Source organism: Gymnoscopelus braueri (assembly GCF_963280865.1).
Source record: "Gymnoscopelus braueri genome assembly, chromosome: 18".
NCBI classification, from domain to species: Eukaryota; Metazoa; Chordata; class Actinopteri; order Myctophiformes; family Myctophidae; genus Gymnoscopelus; species Gymnoscopelus braueri.
In genome coordinates, this window is record NC_137618.1 from 34,113,660 (window position 1) to 34,137,679 (window position 24,020).

A 24,020-nucleotide genomic window follows, 5' to 3' on the forward strand; every position below is an offset into this window, starting at 1 on the left:
CTTAAACATTCCTCTCTATACATCTTTGCTGTAGACTGCTTTCTTATTCATGGTGTCCACTGTCCAGTGTATGGATATTGGAAGCTGGCTAATAGACCTTTTTCGCAGCAACCATATTGAAATGAAATAGTAGGGTGAATACAGGTGTTACCAATGATACTTACTCATGCTCCATTCTATTTAGTGTAGCAGAGCCTTTCCAGTGAGGCAACATGCATGATAGCAGCGCCCTGACTCTGTCCGACCTGAATGGAACACAACCTTAATTAGTATGGCCACACCTGTATATTCAGTACCTTGCTACCGTATTATATATGTAAAAATGGCTGCTTTCATAAAGGTTTATTAGAGCTACTTAATTTTGTTGTTAGTTATCACTAACGCTGAATGCAGTGAGGTTCAATGCAAAGTCTATGGAGAGGACGACCGCTGCTTCACTGCGTTTGGGGGCTGAGCTGGCAAAAAGTGAACTGTCAAAGTTGAGAAAACTTCAACTTTGACGCTTTTGCACAGAGCGACAAGCCAATCAGTGCACTGTGCTCTGAAATTGGCGTGGAGTAGGCATATACACTTAACTCTACAAAAATGATTACTTTATGGAAGTAGCTAATAGGTGTGAAATTACTTAAAATGGAACTGAATGGCCTATCTATAGCCTAAAATGTATAAATAATTTACAAAAAAGCTGCCAGAGATGAGCATTGAGTGTCTGTAAACTCCCCAGCTTCACATCTACAGCTGCTAGTTGAAAACGTTGTTATCATTATTCGCAACCGTTTCTTTACCTGGGTAGCAGACACACGTTGACACACTGAACATTCACTCGATGCTGCTGGGGTGAATTCAGCGTATATTACACCAGTTGCTGATGCACAGACAGAGACAGCTAAAGTTGAAGTAGCAGTAGTTGAAGTAGGTGGGTTGCCTAGCCAGGGCCGTTTAAGTCTTTGGTTGCAGCTGTCAGGACCCTAAAAAGCTGTCATAGTATGTCATAAAGTTTATTGGGCCCCTTATGGGCAGAAGTGAAAGTGTTTTTTGATATGCACTCTATAGATACCCCTCAACATGCGATTCCAATTTGGGTTTGGGGGATTTTGCGTATTTTTTAAAGAAATAGGCCCCTCTCACAAATCTTTTTGCCAATTACCGGCAAACAGTAGGGATCAAGCCCCTGTTTCATTGTTACATGACTCACAAGATCATTTGTGCCTAATTTGGTGGGGGGAAAAAATCTCGTTTCTGAAACAAGCAGTGACCTTTATAGCATTTGTGGCACCCCTTTGGGTCGAAGTGAAAATGCTTTTAGCTCTGATCGAGGCCATTCAATGTGTGTTCAATTCATATTTGGGATTGATCGGATGCTGCGTACATGATTTTTAAAGCATGACCAATAGAGTGGTAGCAAAAAGTGTGTTTTGAGGATAATGCAAAATGGCAGAAAATATAGTTTTTGGGTCACATCCAGAAACAGGCATGGCCGATGTGGGGAGTTATAATCTTACAGTTATAATTACCAATGTGTTGTTAATATGTCCGTTCGCCTTCTCACAGCACACCAGAAGTGCAATTGTCTCCAAACTTTGCACAAATATAAGTCATGAGTTGGGGACATTTAATAGGCTAGCTTTCATGCTTTTAAGTGTCGTAATGTTTCTTAAACTTTGATAAAAACTCAGATTTTGCACAGTAGGGGGCCGCCCTACTGCGCACGTGTGCACAAACAAAACCTGCATCTCTGTCCAATGAAATCGCCTCCCATCGCCTGGGAGGCGTTGATTGCTTCCCATAGCCGTGTTTGGGGCGCTGATGTGGTGTAGGATAATAAATGACACTTACACATAAGGAACTACTGCGCAGGTGTATGCCCGTGCACGCTCGCGCCTGTGTTATTTTCTGAGACACGTGCAACCCTGCATGCATACAGTACATGATGAGTCACGGACAGAGAAGCACAGTCACACACAGACACAGACATACAGACAGATAGATAGACACACGCAGGGGTGAAAACATAATCTTCACCTCCCGGCCTGTTGGCCTGGTACCGATTACCGATCTGTTACAACAGGATTTTCTCCCATGCGAGGAAGCAGCCTGCCCTACTTACAGAGGGCTAGACGCCACTGCCAGGCACCAGCCCAAGCAACCTGCTGTTCCCAGCTCGTTCTGCTTTGAAATATCCCTCCCTCCATCCCTTACAAACACCTCACCCTCACCCCCCCCCCTTCTCTTTCAATCCTCTCCTCTCCTGTCCCCTCCCCTCCTCGTGCTCTCTGCGTCAGGCGGTCTCCATTCATGAAAAGCGTGACGTGAGCAGAGCAGCTTCTCTCCAGCTGCTGGTGACGCTGCTCATCCACTCGCAGAGTGTCCACTGCAGGACTCAGTTAAAGGAATGTGTCTATCCTCCACCAGCACCACCTTTTTCCCCCTGCATCGCCACGACCGTCCGTCAGTCTAGTTAGTATTTCTTCCCCAGCCCGCCGGTCGGGACATGGGGTTTATCTCCTCCCCGTCCGAATTGAGGAAGGACCATACGTCTGAGCTGCATCTGCTGCTGTGAGTAATGTACTGGTGCAGTGCCGTCGACTTGGACACACACACATAGTTTTGCGTGGGCGAATCTGTCTATGTGTGTGTCTGCGTACTTGCGTAGTAGATGTGCATGCCTCTGTGTGCCTAAGTATTTGTTTCTGTTTCCGCGTGTGGCGTGTGCACATGTGTCTCCCCTTTTCGCATGTGTATGTGCTCAAACCCTCTGTGAGTCAGTTGGTTAACGTATGCTCAGTAGCATCCTGGGTACTGTGTATGTGATGTGTGTACATCTACCGGATGCCGCCGGTGTTGCAATTATGGGAGCGTGCCGAGCGGGTCCTGGCGCTGTGTGCGTACAGAGCTATTTTGGGCTCCGGCAACAGCAGCTCTGTCAGTGATGCTTTCTGCTGGTGTTTGATGCAGTAGAGTTCTCTGGGTGCCCTCTGATGAAGGACAGGTTGTCGGGGGTAGGTAATGCTATATATACAGAGACCAGCAGACCCCTCCCCCCCACCACCACCACCACCACCAGTTCGATGACATTAAAACACACAGTGCTGATATCCAGAGAGGACAGACTTTTCCATCAGTAGCCTAACACGCAGCCCTGTGCTGAAATGAAGGATGATAGCCTAACAGGCTCTCTCTTCATGTCATAGTTTGTCTTTTGCCTTATTCATATTGTCTCCATTTCTCTCCTGAACATTTATTCTATCTCTCTCTTTGTCCTTTCTTCTCCATCAGGCATATTTCTTTGCTTGTTAAGACAGAAGTGTGTGTGTGTGTGTGTGTGTGTGTGTGTGTGTGTGTGTGTGTGTGTGTGTGTGTGTGTGTGTGTGTGTGTGTGTGTGTGTGTGTGTGTGTGTGTGTGTGTGTGTGTGTGTGTGTGTGTGTGTGTGTGTGTGTGTGTGTGTGTGTGTGTGTGTGTGTGTGTGTCCTTGTTTATGTAACGGTGCAGGATGACTACAGCCAGCAGCCAGGCTTCAGAGGAGAGAGAGGAGCAAAGATACACATCCACTCATTCTCCACCGAGCAGTGAACATTGGCTCCACATTTATATCAGTGAGCGTTGTCCTCCCTTTTCAGAGGGCTGGCCTTCTGCCTGAGCGCTGACAGAATTTCAACGTGATTTTTCTGAGAATCCAAATGGGGATGACATCCATCTTTGATTTCTTTCAAGGGGGAAAACAGAGATAGTATGCCCCCCCTGTATGTATTGATTTCCTGGCTTCCTTTTGGTCTTCAAATGAAAGAAAGAATGCGGTGCAACTCTCATTTCCTCTCCTCAAAACTTAACACCCCCCTACCCCCACCCCTGTTGTCTTTTTATTGAACGTTTTCATTTTCGCATTGCCCACCATAAAAGTGGTGTCAGTCACGGCCAGCCTCCTGCAAGATGTGTGTTTGTCTGTTGTGTTTTTTTGTGTGGGCCTTGTCTCCGTCCCTCATTGTTGGCGAGCCGGGCAAGACGGCCCTATTAAAAGAGCACAAGGGGGATTGTTGTGGCAGCAGCTGCTATTCAGAGTGTGTTTTGTGTGTGTGTGTGCGTGTGGGGGGTGCTTGTCCTATCTTTGTGAGGACCAAATGTCCTCGCTCACACTATAGTATAAAAAGATGAGGAAACATCATGGACAGGTGAGGTCATTTTGCTGGTCCTCACTCTTCAATAGCCAGTTTTTAATTATTATTTTTTTCTTAACAAAGGTTAAGGTTATGGTTAGAGTATAGGGAATGAATGCAGGCAACGGAAATCAGTCGAAAGTCCTCAGAATAGAAGTACAAAAATATGAAGTACAAAAATATGTATGTTTGTGTGCGTGTGCGTGTGCATGTGTGCGTATCTGTGCTGTCCCCTAGCCGCACGCGCAGGGCAGACGGGCCCAGTTCACATGGAGCCGGCTCCACTTGTGTCCTTTGTTGTCGCTCTGGGAGTGTTTCCCACCAGAGTTGTGTGGGTGCAGCCTGCAAGCAGCCAATTCAACAGCAGCAAAGAAGCACCGGCTTCTATTCCAACTCTCCTCATTGTCCTTCTGTCACTGTCTCTCTCTCTCTCTCTCTTTTGCTCTCCCTGCTCTTGCTTCCTCTGTCCCTCGTCGCATCTCCCTCAGACCACTCTCTCTCCGCATCTCTCTCATTTCACAACCCCCTCTGTCAATGTCGTCCGTTTGTCTTTGCGGCCTATTCCCTCTTCCTGTATTATCAGTCTGTTATATTTGTTAATTCCCTGCTTTCTCCTATCTGGCCTCCTACCACTCCTTGACCCCTGTGTGTCACTCTGTCTGTTTGCATTCATCATCATCATCATCTCTCTCTGGATGGATCTGCATAGTGAGTGCGTAAGTATAGAGCCTGTGGAGTGCTTTATCATCGAGCGTGACCGTGCACACAGATTGGGGCCGGGCAGAGGAGTAGGCCTTTGAGGGGGCAGCGTGCGTGACAGTTGCAGATTATATAGTGCTTTTTTTTTGCTAACTCCCTGCAACCTCGCGGGGTTGCTGAAAGAATGAGACCGTGCGTGCGTGTGTGCGTGTGTGCGTGCGCGTGCGTGTGAGAGAGAGAGAGTCAGAGAGACGTGTCGGTTGTGCACATGCTCTCTTCTTCACGTTTATAAGCGTGAAGAAGAGAGCATGTGCGCCACTGACACGCCACACACACACACACACTTGTTTATTGTTCTCTCCGGTTCTGGCTGGTACCGGATGAGACTATTTCAGGCCTGTGTGTGTGTGGTATATCACTCTCACTGGCCATATTGATTGTTATGCATGCAGCAGTGTCTGAGTTTAAGTATGTCCTCACGCCTGCACATGTACTGACTAGTGTGTGTTTTCTTGCGATGTGTAAAGGCTATTTGTTCCTTGACTGAAATTTAATTTTTAACTTGTGACTCAAAAACTGGACCCAACTGGGTAGAGTTTTACGCATTTGTACTTTCTCAGAGTTAAGTGAACCTTGAGGATTTCACTGTGTAAAGGCTAATTGAATTCACTGGCAGATCAGCCAACCAACCATCAAAAAGTACCATTGTGCAGTTGAATCAACTGCAACATCTGAGTCTGACTTGCATCTGTCTCACTTCCCTCTCTTGTCCAGCCCTCTATCTATCTGTCTGTCTGTCAGCGACAGCGCTCGAGCGATATCACACTCATTCACCTGACTACCCCCATCCCCCCTCCCCGAGAAACCCAGCACTCAAAACAAACCATGCACGTTCCAGATGATTCCACCTGACACCTTCCCTATGGCTCCGACAAGCGGAGCAGTGCTCACTTTGACCTTGTTCTCTTTAGCCCAGCAGCACCCGTCTGAACACCATGGTAGGCAGGCTGCATTACTGCTCCTGTGGTCCGCACTCCCCTCCGGCGACCACCAGGTATTTTCGTCAGCTAGGTGAGTCACTGCACCAGCCAGGATCGGAATTCGGGGAGAGCGGGATTATAGCCTAAAACGTCAGCTGCGTGACGACTTTCGACAGATGCCTGAGCACTTTTGTGTTAATTTCTCCTTCTACATCTGTGCGCCTGGACAGACAGGGAGATTATTACTTTTGCCCACCTACGGCACAGCAACTAGCCCAGTCTGCCCTGGCAGAGCCTACGGGCCAGGGACTAAGAGATGAGGGAAAGCTTTGACTGTCCCACATTCTCTGCTGGTCATATTAGGTTTTCTGAACCTGAATGGTATTCAGGACATCTGTATGTTTGACTCTCCGGACTGGACTTCGTTATAACTAGTGTGGACTGGAGTTATCATTTGAACGTCCAATCTCAATATAACTGAGCCTACCTCCATTTTCTAAAGAGAGGTGAGGTACAATTTACAATATGTCCTCATACTGTTTTTTAATTTCCTGCCAAAACATTTCACAAGGTTGTTTGTATACCCGCCTGCTGAATGTGACCCTGGGAAAGTTGATCATTTTTTTTCTCTGCATGTTGATGCAGAGAAAGAAACAACAGTTACCAGAGAGTAACTCACTGTTTCACTGTGCGACCCAGAAAAAACAAGAGAGTGCTAAGTCAGGTGTACAGTCCAGATCACTGTGACTTACTTTGACTGTGCTGACCCCTGACTCACTAATGTTCCACCGTGCAGTTAGTCCAATGGCCTCCTTTGATTTTACTAGCCTTAACTTTCCCTTTATGACTTCCTCAAGGTGACCAATGGTAATGAGCTTGATTCTGTGCAGCCCTCGCGAGCCATTTCAGCAGCCATTATTCACTCCACGTGTCTCCAAGGGAGAAAGTCTTGAAGTATGCAGGAGACAGGGAGCTCAGCACTGGGATTTTGTCAAGCCTCTTTGGATGGGTAGAAAGCCCTTGAGGCTACCCTAGTGTTCTCGACAAAATCGCTCTCCACATGTGTAACGTTGTCTGTCCTCCCTCTGGCTTGATCTGAAAATCTGACTGAAAAACTGACAGGTGGACAGGGTTTCCCAGCGGCTCTGTAGGCCAAAGTTATGCCTCCATTCTCTCTCTCTCTCTGTCTCTCTCTCTCTCTCTCTCTCTCTCTCACTCTCTCTCTCTCTCTCTCTCCTGCATCTACACTGCACATTGTCCAAAATACAGTAGCATGAGCTGTTTAAAATCATTTCACTATTCTTGTAAATATAAATGTCACTGTAGCAATAAATGGAACATTTTCTCGTATTTATCTTTAAGTCTCTTTATGTTGTGCTCTTTAAACTATTAAGAAACGTTTAAACTAGAAATGAAATTAATTAATCAATGTTGATCAACCGCATGGCCTATTTCTTACCTTAATTGTACCAGAAACTTTGTTTTGGTGGGCTGTATTGGTTAGAATGGAGATCGTTTCCTGGTAGAGTTAGCGATAGCTTAGCACTGTTGTGGTCATGGACATTGCTAAAGGATGAACAACCCAAGGGGGAGGAGATACTGCGAGAGACGACTAATGAAACACACCATAAAGTGTGTGTGTGTGTGTGTGCGCGTGATGACTGATAACAGAGTCAGGATGGATGCTGCGTTGACATGGTAACATGTGAATGATTGGGCTGGGATGGGGTCTAAATTGGGTCTTTGTTGCAGGAGCAGCTGTTAACTAAAGACGGTCCCCCTGTGGGTCCCAGCAGGGCTTCCCTTAATGAGGGCCAGACTGATGGGGACACAGATGCTGTGTGTGTGTGTGTGTGTGTGTGTGTGTGTGTGTGTGTGTGTGTGTGTGTGTGTGTGTGTGTGTGTGTGTGTGTGTGTGTGTGTGTGTGTGTGTGTGTGTGTGTGTGTGTGTAGAGGGGGTGCTGGGGTGTGTGTGTGTGTGGGGTGTGTAGGGTGTGCTGGGGTGGGGGGGGGGGGGTTCAACCGTTTGCACCACTACAGTTGTATCTAAACTAAGGCCTTGGTTGCTTTATGAAGCCTCTTTGAAATTTGCTGAGTGGTACAGAACACAACGGCCTTCCCCAGTGGATTGCTGGGAGGAGTGGGATTATTGGATCCTGCCAGACAAGCCTGAGGCATGTGTGTCCATTTGGCTTGTGTGTGCTCTCCTTTTTTTTAAATCAGATAGTGTGTGTGTGTGTGTGTGTGTGTTTGCATCTATCTTTTTCTTCCCTGACCTGATACACCACACAGCTGACACACGCACATACATGAATGATACAGTACCAATAATATATTTTTGTGCCAGATCTAATATGTTATACTGTATTATTGTGGATTGGGATTGTGACAGCCCTTCCATGGAGATGCCAGTATACAGAGGAGATTTGGAGGGGGAGGGCAGAGTGTGTGTTTATGTACAGGCCTGCCTCTAGAGTCCTGTTGAAGGATTAAAGGATCAGCCCCTGATAATTCTCTTTCAAACACCCACACCACCCCCGCCCTGCACTGCCTCTCTCTCCCTTTTATTCTCAATATCCAGTTTATTTTGGCCATTGTGTGTCTAAAGACTAGAGCCCGACTTTTTTAGTCCGATGCCGATCCCAATTTTGGAACCATCGATTACCGATATTGACCGTTATTTTGTCAAAAGGTGCAGCATCTTTTAATATATTTGAAAAACTTGGATTTGATTATAGTTTCTATTTGACAACATTTACTTTGCAACATGTTGAGAGCTTGTAGATCTGCTATTTTTGAACATTGGTGAAAAAATTTCAACATTTTCACCAAGAATTACAAGCCCAAAATATAGGGATGGAAAGATTGAAAGAGGTTAGAAATTGGGACACATTGGCTGCATAATTGCCGATGCAATGTCGTCAAAAAAGTCACATAATGACCGATATATATCGGCCTACTAAAGACGTCCCCTTTCTAGGTCTCATACTTCCCACACTGAAGGCTAATTTACACTTAATACTTAAATTTATCATTTGACCACGTCATACGACAAAAACATAATTTTCCATTGTTAAAAACAAACCAATTTTTTTTTATCATGCCGATCAACAAAGTATGAATTTGCAACTAGAAAGGTGCAATTTGGGGAAATTGTGTGGTTGCCTTGATCACACTTGCCTACGTAATTGAAATACGAGTCAAGTCGGAAGCTGACCATAAATAAGCAAAGTAAGAAAAAATTATCTGCCGAACGTAGTGAATCAGGCTGGATCCCAGGCTAGTAAAATTGTCCCCTCCCATTAACTTTGGAAGCCTATTACGGCAGAACGTTATAGACTATTACAATTCTGTGTGATGCTTTTTTAACACATGGGTCCAGAGATCATGTGTGCCAATTATTGTGAGATCTGGACAGAATTTGTAGGAGGAGGAGCAAAAAGTGTGTTTTTAAAGAAATTCTAAATGGTGGAAAATCTAGCCTGATGCAAATGGTCGTGGCCTATATGGGGAGTTGCGTCATAATCCAAGGAATCGAGGGAGCCTATGGTTCAAGAGTTATAGGCCAAAATGTAAAGTGGGCTGTTATAGTAACACCATGAGGCCAACTGGTGTAATTATGTTTTCCTGCATAGGACACTGGACCGTGAACCTCTCTCTACCAAGTGTGGTAATTGTTTCAGAGAGAAAAATACTTGAATGGTAGCTGTCCCCTTTACCCATTCAAAAAATATCAATGGGGAAATGTAATTAACTAATACATTAATTAAACTAGGAAAAATATTACTTAGCAAAATGCAAGCACACCATTCCAGATAAAGCCAGTGAATTTCGACATGTTATGGCTTGTGTGTGTGCTACCAACACTATGGGAGAAGTAGCGTGCCAAAGTTTTGGGGTTCGTCCAGAAATAAAGGTGAACAAACACTATAATGTGTAGCCCCTAGGGGCAACCACACTAATTAATTTAGTTTGGATGGCTGTGTCTGAAGAATGTCTGTCAAACGTGCTTTCTTTTTCTCTCTCTCTGGCCAGTTACAGTAGATGGTCAGTGCACCGAGGCCCAGCCGTGGTCACTTCGGAAAATCCTGTGAATAAATGACTGTGTAAATGACACCAGAGGCCTTTGTGAATTGGATGCAGACATTATTCATGAGATTCTATGGCAATAGAGATCTTTCATTAGTGATTAATGGCAGAAACGGAGAGAAGCCCATTTCCTATTCTCAGTGTCAGAAATGGATACACAAATTAAGACCACAGCCTCTCCTCTACACACTATATAATCCTCAATGTTAATAGAACTCTGAGAGAGTACAAATGTAACCAAATCGACCTGTAAGGGTCGATTTGGTTACATTTGTACACTCTCTGAGTTACAAATGGAAATGTTAAAAGTATGGTAAGTGATATTTTTTGGTTAAAACAAAAAGTTATTTTTTAAAGGTTCAAGCACTATATTCTGATAGTAATCATTGCTGTTGTGTGTTTGTTCAGTAACAGGAGTCTCCCTGTCTTTCCAGCTCTTTAATATACAGAAAATAAATGTTAAGTGGGTTGCCAGATTTCAGACAATCAGGAGAGAGTCCCCATGTACGTGTATATGCTACAGTATGATTGGCAAACTAGTCGGATTGAAAAAGGTGCACTTGTTTTTCAACACCGATGGAGACGCGCCATCTGAAGGGGACTTGAGCCACGATAGGCACCGCTGAGCACGCTTAGGCGAGCGAGTCGTCGTGCCGAACATTGCGAATTCACCTTCAGCCGATTCAGTGCCGTCCGAGTTATGTGCCGATAGGGACAGAATCATAAATCATCGTCTCGGTACCTCTGAGACGTCATTTATTTTTTGGACGGGGGGGCCCGCCCTGCCACGGGGGAGCGCGGGTGGTGAAAGAAAACGAGCACTCCTTTTTCAATCTGACTGGTTTTCCAATCATACTGTAACATACTGTAGATATTTGCATAGAAAACATTTTGAATTTTTTTTTATTGATTGAATAAAAGGCACGGTGGCACAGAATTATACAAAAGAATGCTAAAAGGATAACCCAGGGCTTGTTTCCATTAAGGTCCTGTGTATTCAACTCATCGAGACATTTAAAGACAAACAATAATATACAATAATATGCAAAAAAAATCATATATACAAGTAGTAATAAGCAAGAAATGATGTACAGTAAACGTTGGGGGGGGGGGGGGGGGAATTTTTGGTGATAAGCTTAGACTTTTTCCTTTTTACAGGGTCCAGTTACAATATGCAGCCACCTGTAGGTGCTTTTTTAGTCCTCCCTGCTGTGCACTGTGGTAATTATTATGATAACAGTGTTTTTTTAATAGAGTTTGAGTGGCCTAATGGGGTTACAGGGGTTAGTATGAATGCCTGTCTGTGCATGCTCCTGTGTGTGTGCTCACACTCGCACATGTGTATGCATGCATGCTCCTGTGTGTGTGCATGTATGCATGCATCTTCATGCACGGGTGTCTTTCCATCCGCTCGAATATGTCCGCCCACCATGGCCCACGTCAGAAGCCCGGCTCTGAGGCGCGTCCGTGGGGTGGAATTACAGTGTGGGGCCCTGTACTCGTTAGGGTCGGTTGTCTCGACTGTGGAAGGGAAGGATTTATCGGATACCTGAGAGAGCTGTTCTCTCCTTCCCCCTGCACTCTCAGCAGCCTGCTAAGAGAAAGGCTTGCATTATAGATGAGCTGCTGGCAGTCACTCCACTCTCACAACGCTCAGGTTACCCAGCAGATACACATGCATTCTCACACACACACACACACACACACACACACACACACACACACACACACACACACACACACACACACACACACACACACACACACACACACACACACACACACACACAGAACCCAGGCACAAGATGTCCAGAGTCTATGCTCTAGTCTGGATGTCTATATACTTACTTGAGCGTGGGTGTCCTGCACCGAAATTAACTGATATACAAGTTCACAACACGCCTCAGAGATTGTAGCTCTTAATTTTTCGGTGCGTGTCACCGGTGCACAACTAAGAATAAATCACCCTTAGGCAGTGTTTGGCAGCTGTCCAGTTATGGTCATGACACTGGTTCAGCTGAATTTGATTACGCTTGTGCATGTTGCCAAGTGGGCAAAATGTGTGTTCATAGCCGTCGCTATTTCAGAGCCCTTGCACTACAATGGAAACAAGTCCCCAGGACCTTTTTTGTGTTATCCTTTTAGCCTTATGTCTTACTGTACCACATGCTGTTTACATTTCTGACTAATATAGTATTCAATCAATCAAAAAAACTACATACAGTAAAATAAAAGTGTCTGTTCAGGGTTAAATTAACACTGAGGATTTTACCTTGCAGTGTAGACGGGGTGCATTTTAATTGGATTTAGGTTTGTGCCACGTTACACAGAGCCTGCTCTCCCTTTCCACTCTGCTCTCCGTCTCTCTCTCTCTGTCTCTCTCTCTCTATTTGTCTCTCTCTCTCTTCCCTTGTGGACTTTGGTTCCAGCTGTACTGAATGTACGCTGATCTCTCTCTCTCTCTCTCTCTCACCATCACTCTCACTCTGTGTTACTTGCTCTTAATATTTCCTAACTGCACCAGTGTGCTCCTTTTTTTCCATTCAGTTCAAATTTTATTTGGTTTCAGAGCGGCCTCAGGGGATTTAAATGAAAAAGTTGGGTCATTTACGCTGACATTTATTCAGTGCCGCCATGTGTTTTGACTTGTTTTTTCATAGATTGGTAAATAAGCACAGTAAGACTGAGGATAAATAGCCATCTGTTTGTCTGTAAACACACAGGGTGAGCTACAGTCACAACCAATTAAAAGCGGCAGCGCAGCAAAGTGGGGTAGGTGGTTGACCATTGGATGGCAAAGTTCAGATGTTTTCTTGGCTGCTTCAGTGGTTTAAAACCATGTAGTAGATCATTAGGAATGGGCATGTTTTTGCTTTGCAGAGGTGAGTGATATGAGAGTGGTATGCCCCCCCCCTACACACACACACACACACACACACACACACACACACACACACACACACACACACACACACACACACACACACACACACACACACACTGTATGTTTCCACTGGCTGACAGATTTGTAAATATTTACATCATATCAGCCTGTCATGATGTTTGCCATGTCAACCTTTGTATGTAGTGTAAAAACCTCTGAGAAATAGACCCAAATGGACCTGATCCATTTAGCAGATCTGCAAGATCTACAAGCTCACAATACGTTATATTGCGTTGTGTTGTGAACACGTAGATCTGCTATTTTTGCAATTTGTTGAAAGAATTTAGCCTATAATGACATGCCCAAAATAGGGACGCCAGGGTTAATGTGGTTAATGCCACATGGTACAAAGAGGGAGCGGTAGCTAGCAGTGCTAGGCTAGCTAATGTAGTGCTTGTTTCGTCAATGTATTGTGTATCCATGCCTTGTTCATGTGTTGATGTGGCGTCAGCGTCTGAAAACAGAACTTATGCTGTAGCTTCGTTGGCCTGTCCTGGGGAGGGAAGCACCTATGCAGAGGCGCAGCTAGAAATCTTGGGCTCCCTAATAATAAACTGAATGTGGGGTGCACTGATTCACCTATTTATGACCAAATACGAGTGCTTTATTTTTTTGTATGAGCCGATGCAGAGTACGAGCATTTTCATATAGCTTTTTCATGCAAACAAATTAGCATTTTAGCTTAAATGTTTACTGAGAAGGATTTGCGTGCTTGTAGTAGCAGAAACAATTATACTACTCAACATCGCAGCTGCCCCACACTATTGCAGTCATCAGGGTGTTTGGTTGCTCTGCGATCCCTGTGTATTTAGACTCTTATCAGACCTTTTTGGAGAGCTACCTTTCTGCCCCTGTCCCCCGGTTCAGCACTGACTTGCATAACAGTAGCCAGCAGATTAGGATGTTTCGATTTTTCTTCCTGGTAGCAGAATGCACTGGACTGTAGATTAATTGGTGTGTTTCGCTGTGCAGCTGGATGCAGGCCTTTGCATTGGCTGAGGCCGGCCCAGTCGGTTAACCGTTATGCAGTGAGAATAGGCCGTGCGTGCCAGATGTTCCGCTCTCAGCGGACCTAATACAAAGCGTTTTTTTAAATCCCCACCCACGAGCCAATACATATTTACACGCTGTAGAACACATCCTGACATGGCAGACAAGACATAAATAGTTATATTCTGTGAAGACAATGTGAGGCTGAACAAAGCGCATGCGCGCACAGTTTTTGTACTGTACTGCCATACTACTCTTAAACTATTATTCAATCAGGGTTTAAAATCATAACTACTACGTTCGGAAATTAAAATGTCGTTCATCACATCAAAAGCCGCACTGAGATCAAGCAATATACTGTACCCACAAGCATTGAGTTATCAATTGATGTAACCCAGCTATCTGACATTTGTGTCATTGTGGTGCAAGTTGAATGACCAGAGCTATAACCATGCTAGTACATTGTAGTGTGGGACCACACAATGACCACCCTGAACTATTGCGATGCTCGATTCGTTATATTCTTATTAATGTCTTATTATCCCTCTCTCTCAATTCTACAGGTGAATTGCCCCAGCATCCAGGCAGACCAGCGTGTTAGGAACACGCCCCTCCCACATCGCCGGGCAGCCCATGCACATGCACGGCACCATGGGTAGCTCCCCCGAGGTGCTCTCCTGGACCTCCTGCCCGAGCCTGCTGGTGGGCAAGCTGAAGGAGGAGCTCAAACTCACCGTGGTCGGGGACACCATGAAGAAGTCCAATGTGCCCAACGCCCCCCAGCAACCCCAGCCGCCTCAGGCCCCTCCCTCTAACCCACCCCCCCAGATCATCACCGATCTGGCCCCTCCGACACACCTGGCCGTTCCTCCGCAGACACCGCAGCCCCTGGGCCAGGACGAGGGTTCAGTTCTGGGCGGAGGAATAAGCACCCCCAACACGGCCCTGAGCGAGGACTCAATGCGGAGTGAAGGGGGACACTTTGACAACAGTGTGCTCCAGCTCCAGGAGCAGGACAATGAGGAGGCTGTGTCGCCGGCCTCCTGTGACCATGTGGGCTGTGGCAGTGGAGGGGAGGAGGGCACGGGAGAGGGGAACTGTCCCATGGACCACAGTGGTCGGCAGAGCCAATACCACCACCACCACCCACATCCCGACGACATCAAGCTGCACTTCCACCGAGCAGGGCCTGGGTCGGGGGGCTTCCTGGAGGGGCTGTTTGGCTGCCTACGTCCTGTCTGGAACATTATAGGGAAGACCTACTCCACAGAGTACAAGTTGCAGCAGCAAGGTCAGTTCTTGCTACTGTCTTTAGGGATTGATATGCATGGACCAAATTCACACTGAGGCCATTTTGTTCTTAGGTTATACTTTGTTATACATTATGCCATTCTGTAATTTAGTTTACACCATGCCGAATATAATGTAAGAACAAAATGCCCGCCATGTGAATATGGTCAATTGTGTTCAAAACTTCATCTTCAACTTCACTTTATTTATCTCATGACAAGTTTACAAGTGTAAAGATTAGGTGCATTTTTTTTTTTTCACTTGCTAGCCACAAATTTGCCCTTCTCTAAGCCCCACCCCCCAATAGCGATAGTCCAATCCTAGCTTAGCAACCGTTGCCATCTGGCATATGGCCTGGCATGCTCCCCTCTCATATCATGGCTGTCAATGTGAAATAGCCCTCACACACACAATAATTTTCAACATTAATAGCAATAATAGGAATACCACAATAACACTAAGGTGCTGGGGGACCAGCAACAGTGATTTCATCTACCCAGAGCGGTTTGAGGGGGCCTGTTTCATCCCTTTCCCCAAGCTGTAATCTGCACTGGAAACGCCAAGGCTATAGCTGTGTTGCTGAACAAACTCACACACATCTTAACATCGGGAAAATTGCATGACTCACCCGGTTTCTCCCTCTTTCTTTGGTAGTGATATTTGCCTGTATTATGTTTGTTTAAATAGTATAGTAATCATGCACATTTTTACAATGTATTACTACTGCAATGTAGACTACTGCAGGCCTTGTTGATGAGATTTAGAAGAGATTTAGAAGCTCTGGCTCCAAAAATGATTGATTATTTATGTAGGAAAATCCGTGATTTCCAATGCAAGTCAATGGATGTGTAGCGCTGTTTGCCAGACCTGGTGGTGGGGGCGGAGCTTTAGCGAAGGTTGAATTGTGGTTAATTATAATCAATTCATTAATAAAATCATATATTAATGAGAATAGAGGGGCGGGGGGAATCAAATATCAATCCTAGTTCTCCTGCCCTTTTAATACCACTCCACTCCCTTTCTCAAATGCCTCTCCCATTTCTAACGTTGTATTTAGAAACCATAATTGACTAGGCCTTCCCTGGCCGAGCGTATTGGCTGCTGTATGCGGGGCGCTACAGCTGTCCATTTGAATTGGGGTCAGGGTAAAGGTGAGGCCTCACTCCCTCTTCAGGGGCTGCCCGGCGTAGCTGGACGCGCAGCCTACAAGTTATGGTCAGACATAATTGGGTTAGGCCCTGTGGTTGGTCAGCTGGCATTCCTCTGTGCTCCAATAGCAGTAGTGTGTGTTCAGCAGCACAGCCTCTCCTCCACATTTGTTCCATAACCACATAACAAGGATGGAACAGGATGTGACTCATGTCCTCAATGCATGGACACTTACAGCTTTTTCATGCGAGGCCTTCAGTTTATTTTTGGTTGGTGTGGTTTGCTGATAATGTGGCATATCTCCCTTAATTATGTACATTATGTGTTTTTCTACTTAATAGATAAAACACAATATATACTAACAAGGTTTATCTAATGAAAACCAAATGATAACCGCTATGAGAGGTTTATTTTTTTATATTTGTACATGCTGTCCTGTTCTCACTGGCCTGCTATCGTCTCTTAATTTAACCACTTAAGCCCTATATACTCTTATCGTATGACAAATAGTGAAAATAGCCGATCTATCATCTACAAGGTTTTGAGCTTGTAGATCTGTAGATTGCTGTTTTTGAAAAGGTATTTTTCAAAATGTGATTTTTTTTTTTTATGTGTTGACATTTTCCATCGGTGCATCCAGACATGTGGGAGGTTCCGTTTGAGGAGATCTCGGAGTTGCAGTGGCTGGGCAGCGGGGCTCAGGGAGCCGTCTTCCTGGGCAAATTGCACTCCGAGGAGGTGGCCATTAAGAAGGTGCGCGAGCAGAAGGAGACGGACATCAAACACCTGCGAAAACTCAAGCACCCCAACATCATCGGTTTCAAGTGAGTCTGTGATCACCTTGTGTGTTTTTAGGCTCTTTTCACTACTTGCTATGATGACAAATACTCAACATGCAACTGCACTGTGTGGCCCTCTCACATTACACTCTAATTGATGGTCATTAGGGACAGAATGCCTATCACACCTGTCCTTTGTATTTGAAGTTAGGCTAGCAAGCGTCTGATAAGAGACAAGGAAATAATTGCCATTGTGTTATGTAATTTGTTTAAATTCAGTTCCTCTCCGTGTGTTTTTCCATGCTAGGGGGGTGTGCACCCAGGCTCCATGCTATTGCATCATCATGGAATACTGCGCCCAGGGCCAGCTGTACGAGGTTTTGAGGGCAGGACGGAAAGTCACTCCCAGGCTTCTAGTGGACTGGGCCTCGGGCATCGCCAGTGGCATGAACTACCTACACCTCCATAAGATCATCCACAGAGACCTCAAGTCCCCCAAGTGAGTGACACGTTGTCTGATTATCCAATGAGCTGCAGAGGACGATCCCAGTTATTTTGTTTCACAAGTTAAAATATGTTTTAGTTCATCAATTAGCACATGAGCTACTATGACGAATGTGCTAAAGCTGAGGAAAGGCAGCCCTGTGTGTGTTTTTGGTCTCCAGGGGTAAAGCTGCAACAACTCAGTCAGTTGACTCTTAGCCAGTCTGTCTGTCTGAGCTGGAATTTAATTTTCAGCATTAAGAAAACACCAGCCGTTAGCCCTTATAGCGAGTCTATAAGACACAGTGTCCTGGCTTGTCCAGCCCATGCAGCCCTCACTTTATCCCCATTACCCTAATCAATATCATTATGCTGCGGCAGCGCTAAAGTCAGCAGAATGGTAACAGACTGAATCTGCTGGATAGGTCACTCTCCCTCCCCCAGAAGGATGATTCAGACACAAAGATCTGTGACAGTCTTTTGTTCCGGTGACTAAATAATAATGATTACATTTGAAAGACCTTCAAGACATCTTATTTTCTTGTGTGTGTGCGTGTGTTTTAGTGTTTTGGTGACCAGCAACGATTTTGTGAAAATCTCTGACTTTGGAACATCCAAGGAGCTCAGCGATAAGAGCACTAAGATGTCATTTGCGGGTACAGTGGCATGGATGGCCCCAGAAGTGATCAGGAATGAGCCTGTGTCTGAGAAAGTAGACATCTGGTAAGTGAACCTAGCAAATTACAGCTATCGATTTGCAATTGCAATACATTTCTCATTCTAGCTTGTTACAGGAAGAGAAACAGCAGGTTGATAATTGCATAATCCACACTTGATCTCACTGGTCATATTTCTGAGAGGTGTGTGGCCTAATGAGGAGGACTGTGAGGAAAACAAAGTTCTACTGCTCAGTGTATTAGAAGCTGTGTAACCTTGCTTGTGTGACGCAGGTCGTTTGGCGTCGTATTATGGGAGCTGTTGACAGGAGAGATCCCCTACAAAGACGTGGACTCTTCGGCCATCATCTGGGGGGTCGGCAGCAATAGTCTCCACCTACCTGTCCCTTCCACCTGCCCCGATGGCTTCAAAATCCTCATGAAACAAACATGGTGAGTTAATTTTAGATTACTTACAAATGCCATACAAGTATCTTTATTTATCATTATTCTGTAGTAATAGTAATGTTAATTATTATATACAAATGTATGAGTGCTGCTTCTCAAGTGCTACTAATAATATAATATATTTTGTTAAATTCACAGTAAAGCTCAATGAGAAAATTGCTGGTCCCTAACAGTAGCTGTGTGCATAACATGTAGAGTTACCCCCTGCCATCTCCATTTGTTCCTCCCAGGCAAGGAAAGCCAAGGAACAGGCCATCATTTCGTCAGATCCTGCTACACTTGGACATCGCTTCTGCTGATATTCTCGGAACCGCTCAGGAGACCTACTTCAAGTCCCAGGTCTGCTGCACGACATCAGCTTTTGTATAGGCTATAGGGTTCAAGATAAGAAAATGATTTTTAAAGATAAGTCTGGTATGCAAAAGCATAGCGTTTCAACTGCAGTTCAAGAACTTCAAGCTCTGTATCTTAAAATGTTTTAGATAACATTGTTCTTGTTTTTTGCGCACACCCTTGAGTTGAGCTAGTCTGAAAGCATTTCTCTGACCATTGACTGTGTGTGTGTGTGTGTGTGTGTGTGTGTGTGTGTGTGTGTGTGTGTGTGTGTGTGTGTGTGTGTGTGTGTGTGTGTGTGTGTGTGTGTGTGTGTGTGTGTGTGTGTGTGTGTGTGTGTGTGTGTGTGTGTGTGTGTGTGTGTGTGTGTGTGTGCGTCCGTAATTTATAGTCCGAATGGAGGGAAGAAGTGAAGAAACACTTTGAGAAGATCAAAAGTGAAGGCACCTGCATCCACAGGTTGGATGAAGAGCTGATCCGACGCAGGAGGGATGAACTCAGGTATTAAGTCATGTAAGCTTATACGCGCTTACCCAAAGCGCCTTACAGTGTCATCTGGATGTAGCTTCACTATTTTGTACTAAACAGTGTTGATTTGAAACAGATTTGAGAGTCATTTGAAATTGAGAGTGCATACTTGTATCTCCCGATCCTCTCAGGCATGCATTGGACATCCGGGAACACTATGAGAGAAAACTGGAGAGAGCCAACAACCTCTATATGGAGCTGAGTGCCATCATGTTGCAGCTGGAGGTCCGAGAGAAGGACCTGATGAAGTAAGTACACTGATAAACCCCTTACTGCTTTGCAAACTATCCTCTCTTACCTTTATCCTAATCCATTATTGGGACTCTCTGTACCCATTGTTTCTGTAGTTATTGTCAAATGCCATGGACTCTGCTCTGTGCCAATTAGACTGACTGCTAATTACCGTTATTATAACTGCCTAGTAAGATTACCTAAATCATATTCAGACTACAGCCACTTACTGTGAGTTATAGTCATGCTTGGAGCAATGCCTCACTGTGTCTTCATAATGGGCATAGAAGCATTCTGGAGCTATTTTGGGCCATTTTGCGGTTAGTCAAACAATAAGGTATATTCTGTGAGTCACATGAGTACCAATTCTCAGACAATTTCTTGGTTTCAGCCTAAACTACTTAGACTGACTTTTCATTAAAAAATGTGGGGGTATGAGTTGTCTCATGGGTATGAGTTAACAGTGTTAACTGTTGTTTTGTTGTCGTTTGCCTGACCTCAATTTACACTGAAACATTCTGCATAATATATTTTGCAGTTTTGTGTACATTCTTTTGTACATTAATGAGCATCTTTTGAGAACCCTGAGTTTCACAGACATGCATTAAGCATGGTCCTAGATTAGGTTCTCTCATCCAAGGAAAACACCATTTTAAAAACTCATATCAGTCTATCATTGGGCTTTAACGAAGAAAGCACTTGGCTCTGTATGTCCTTCACTGTGCTGCAGTATCTCCCAACTAATGCTGTTGTCACCTCTCTGTAGGAGAGAACAAGTGGTGGAGAAGAAGTATCCAGGCAACTACAAGCGCCACTTGGTCAGGCCCATTGTTAGGCCCAACGCTGTGGAGAAGCTCATCAAAAAGAAAGGAAGCATGTCGCATAAACCTGGGATGCCTCCCACCAAAAGGTTTGAGCCCTGGCATTCTGAACACATTTCTATAGGAGAAAAAAACATTTAAGCCCTTTGGCAATAATTCCCTGTTGTTGCTGCTCTGCACATGTCAGAATTTGCAGGTTCATCAAGATAGGATTTACATACAGTACACACACTAATCCATACAGTAATCCCCAAAAGCCCAGGAAAGTAAGACAAATTGACCTCGATTTCAACTTTCATTATGTTCCAGTTAAGTCATGTGCCATATACTGTTCAGCATCATTGGCCAATTCTTAACACAAGATAGAATGTAACAACATAGGCATAATTACCTACCTCTTGTGCATTCATATTGCTCATTGTACTCCTATCCAGGCCGGACTTGCTTCGCTCTGATGGTATCCCGAGTGTTGATCCCCTCCCCTCCCCGTCACCCTTATCTGGAAGCCCCAAGGTCTCCACGCCTCCTGGCAAGGCCCGCTACCGGAGCAAACCTCGCCACCGCCGCGCCAACAGCAAAGGCAGTCACAGTGAGTTCCCTGGGATGCTGAAGCCTGGTCCTGGGGCGGCAGAGGAGACCCAGCCCCTCGACGGGGAGCACTACCACTATCATCTCCATCACCTTCATCACCACCACCCACCACCAGATGGCCCCCTCCTGCCCTTGAAGGGCCGTGTGGAGGCCATCGCCAACTGTGCCAACAACTTGCGTTATTTCGGCCCAGCTGCCGCCCTCCGCAGCCCCCAGACAGATCACCTGCAGCGGCGCGTCTCTGGCTCCAGCCCGGACCTCATCTCCACCGCTGTGGATGCGGCCTCCCGCCAGCGAACCACGTCCACCGGTTCCGATCCCATTCCAGGTAGTGGTGCGGGCTCTCTGTGCCCCTGCTGCCAGGCCCACCCCTTCCCTGGCTGCATGCACTGTCAGGAGACCCCTCCTGCCTCCAGCCACCCAGAACCGCCCCTCCACTCTCTGCTCGGCACCCAGGAGGGGACACCGTCCACACCGGCAGCGCCTGGCAGGGTCCCCGACCCCGCTGCTGACGGAGAAGACGCAGAGAAGGCAGAGCCGCAGGAACAGGAGGCGTCCTCTGGATTGCCCCGCACAATTAGACCACTCAGGAAGGTAAGTACACAGCTATGGCTGGCCGAGATTGTGTGTGTGTGTGTGTGTGTGTGTGTGTGTGTGTGTGTGTGTGTGTGTGTGTGTGTGTGTGTAGGAGGCAGTGACACCGACCAGTGAAACTATGATGGATTAATGATCATAATTGCTCCTCTATCAGGGTGGTGATGAGTCGTCTGAAGAGGAGGAGGGGGAGGTGGACAGTGAAGTGGAGTTTCCAAGGAGACAGAGGTAATAGATGCGTTAGCATTAACATTTTGCTCACATGGATTTAACTCAACTCATTCAGACGGATATGATATTTTAGAATTCCCAGTACCAGTCAGATAACAACCACTGAATTACAACAATCTCTGTCAATAATTACATTAATTCCCCTACTGTGTGTCTCTCTTCTATTGGACATCGCCCCTTTCTCTTGCCTCATCCTTTCTCTCTGTCTTCCCTCATCTACTTTTTCCCTATTTCTGTCTATCTTTCCCCTTTACCCCTTGTCCTTCTCCATTTTCCCTTGCCTTCTCTTTACGTTCCCATAGACCTCACCGCTGCATGAGCAGCTTCCAGTCTTACTCCACCTTCAGCTCAGAGAACCTGTCTGTGTCCGACGGAGAGGAGGGCAACACCAGCGACCACTCCCACAGCGGGCCCCTGGAGCGGATGAGCACCAGCCAGGAGGAGCACCTGGACGAGCTGCTGTCGCACACGCCAGACATCCCCATTGACATCTCCACACAGTCGGACGGCCTGTCCGACAAGGAGTGCGCCGTACGCAGGGTCAAGACCCAGATTTCCCTTGGCAAACTGTGCTCTGATGACCACAGTTTTGAGGTCAGATAATAAGGCCTTGTGAAGTTTTAGTTTAGTTTATTTTTTGCATAATGTTTTTTGCATACATTTCATTGCATAATTTGGGTTGGGACAACTTGGGAGCACTGTAGTTGTGGATGGTGGGGGCAGTGTCAACGAAGAAATCTCACTTAAAATAGATGTAAATAGATGCATTTGAAGTCTTTTGTGAAGAAAAAAACTAACTATTGAAGGTCAACTGAGACACATAGTGATTGAAGATTTGTGTTGGAGTGAAACAATGTAATAAGGGGAATTAACTAGTTGCTGTATTTGATGATTAGCTTAACGTTGCAAAATGGGTGACTCGCTAAGGTTACTTGTAGCAGGATGACCAAAATTGAATGCTCCTCTGGTCTAATGCACAGAAAAGGAAAGCTCTGTATATAAAGGAGGATATGAAGTATCTTGTTTTCTAAAGCTTCACCGAAGGGGGTAATAGGTGGCATTCCTTTTGACAAGGAGGGGGTGAATACATTCGAGGGAATTACATGAGTGGTCGATACCTGGAGGTTTTCGTCCTATTGAGAGGGTGAAATGCAATTGCAACTATCAGTCATGATATTTTGAATGTGTTAAGTTGCCGCAGAGAGTCTTCAGTACAAGAGGTGCTTTGCTTTTGGGCATGCTGCAGTGGTATGTAGGACAGATATGAGATGCAGGTGATGTGGGTAATAAGGGTGTTCTCGTGGCCTGAGGTTGTGTGAGTTATAGATGGAGGAAGCAAAGTGCATTCAATGAAGCAGACTCTATGCGATGTCCCCTGAAGAAAAGAGAAGCAAAATTGACAACTGAGTAGATTATGTATGCAGAAAAAAAGTATACAGTATACAGGTATAGGTATATAGGTAGGTATGGATAAGTGTCAGTCATTGCTGTTACAGCTTAGAGTTGCACCGATACCGTATCGGTATCGGCTACCGATATGACTTATTTCACGTATCGGATATCGGACATGACATAACCGATCCACGTTCCGATAAAAAAAAGTAATTTTTTTTTTTTTTGTGTTTAATACAATTTTAAGAAGCAGCTAAGTATGCACATTGTTTTAATTTATTATTTATAGGTATTTTCTTTTGGTGATAGATCATAGTGTATTTGGGTTTTTTCTACTGTTATTGTACTTTAAAATATTCAGTAATAAATGTCTTTAATTGAAAGGTAATGCATTTTTTTTTGTATTTAAAGTTTTGCTCGGATATCGGCATATATATCGGATATCGAAAAATATCCTAATTGATATATCGGATCGGATCGGAATTGAAAAAACCTGTATCGGTGCATCTCTATTACAGCTAGGTTTATTTATTTTACATTATGGTAGTGACAGGAAAAGAAGGAGAGTTTTGAGGGTGGAGGAACTCAAGTCATCCCAGGATGTAAAGAATAGATAGGAA

The 24,020-nt window shown here is 45.2% G+C and overlaps 1 protein-coding gene across 2 annotated transcripts in view; it reads left to right on the plus strand.

Annotated features, from left to right (window-relative positions):
• map3k13 (mitogen-activated protein kinase kinase kinase 13) overlaps positions 1-24,020 on the plus strand; it is a 38,045-nt gene that overhangs the window by 9,467 nt on the left and 4,558 nt on the right. For both annotated transcript variants that reach the window (XM_080456472.1, XM_080456473.1), the window contains exons 3-14: positions 14,418-15,145; positions 16,934-17,117; positions 17,380-17,571; positions 18,120-18,278; positions 18,506-18,664; positions 18,910-19,018; positions 19,404-19,513; positions 19,672-19,788; positions 20,538-20,681; positions 21,027-21,777; positions 21,935-22,005; positions 22,311-22,602. In XM_080456472.1, the coding sequence (XP_080312598.1) occupies positions 14,488-15,145; positions 16,934-17,117; positions 17,380-17,571; positions 18,120-18,278; positions 18,506-18,664; positions 18,910-19,018; positions 19,404-19,513; positions 19,672-19,788; positions 20,538-20,681; positions 21,027-21,777; positions 21,935-22,005; positions 22,311-22,602 (2,946 nt within the window). In that variant the 5' untranslated portion in view covers positions 14,418-14,487. The remainder of the gene's footprint in view (positions 1-14,417; positions 15,146-16,933; positions 17,118-17,379; positions 17,572-18,119; positions 18,279-18,505; positions 18,665-18,909; positions 19,019-19,403; positions 19,514-19,671; positions 19,789-20,537; positions 20,682-21,026; positions 21,778-21,934; positions 22,006-22,310; positions 22,603-24,020) is intronic.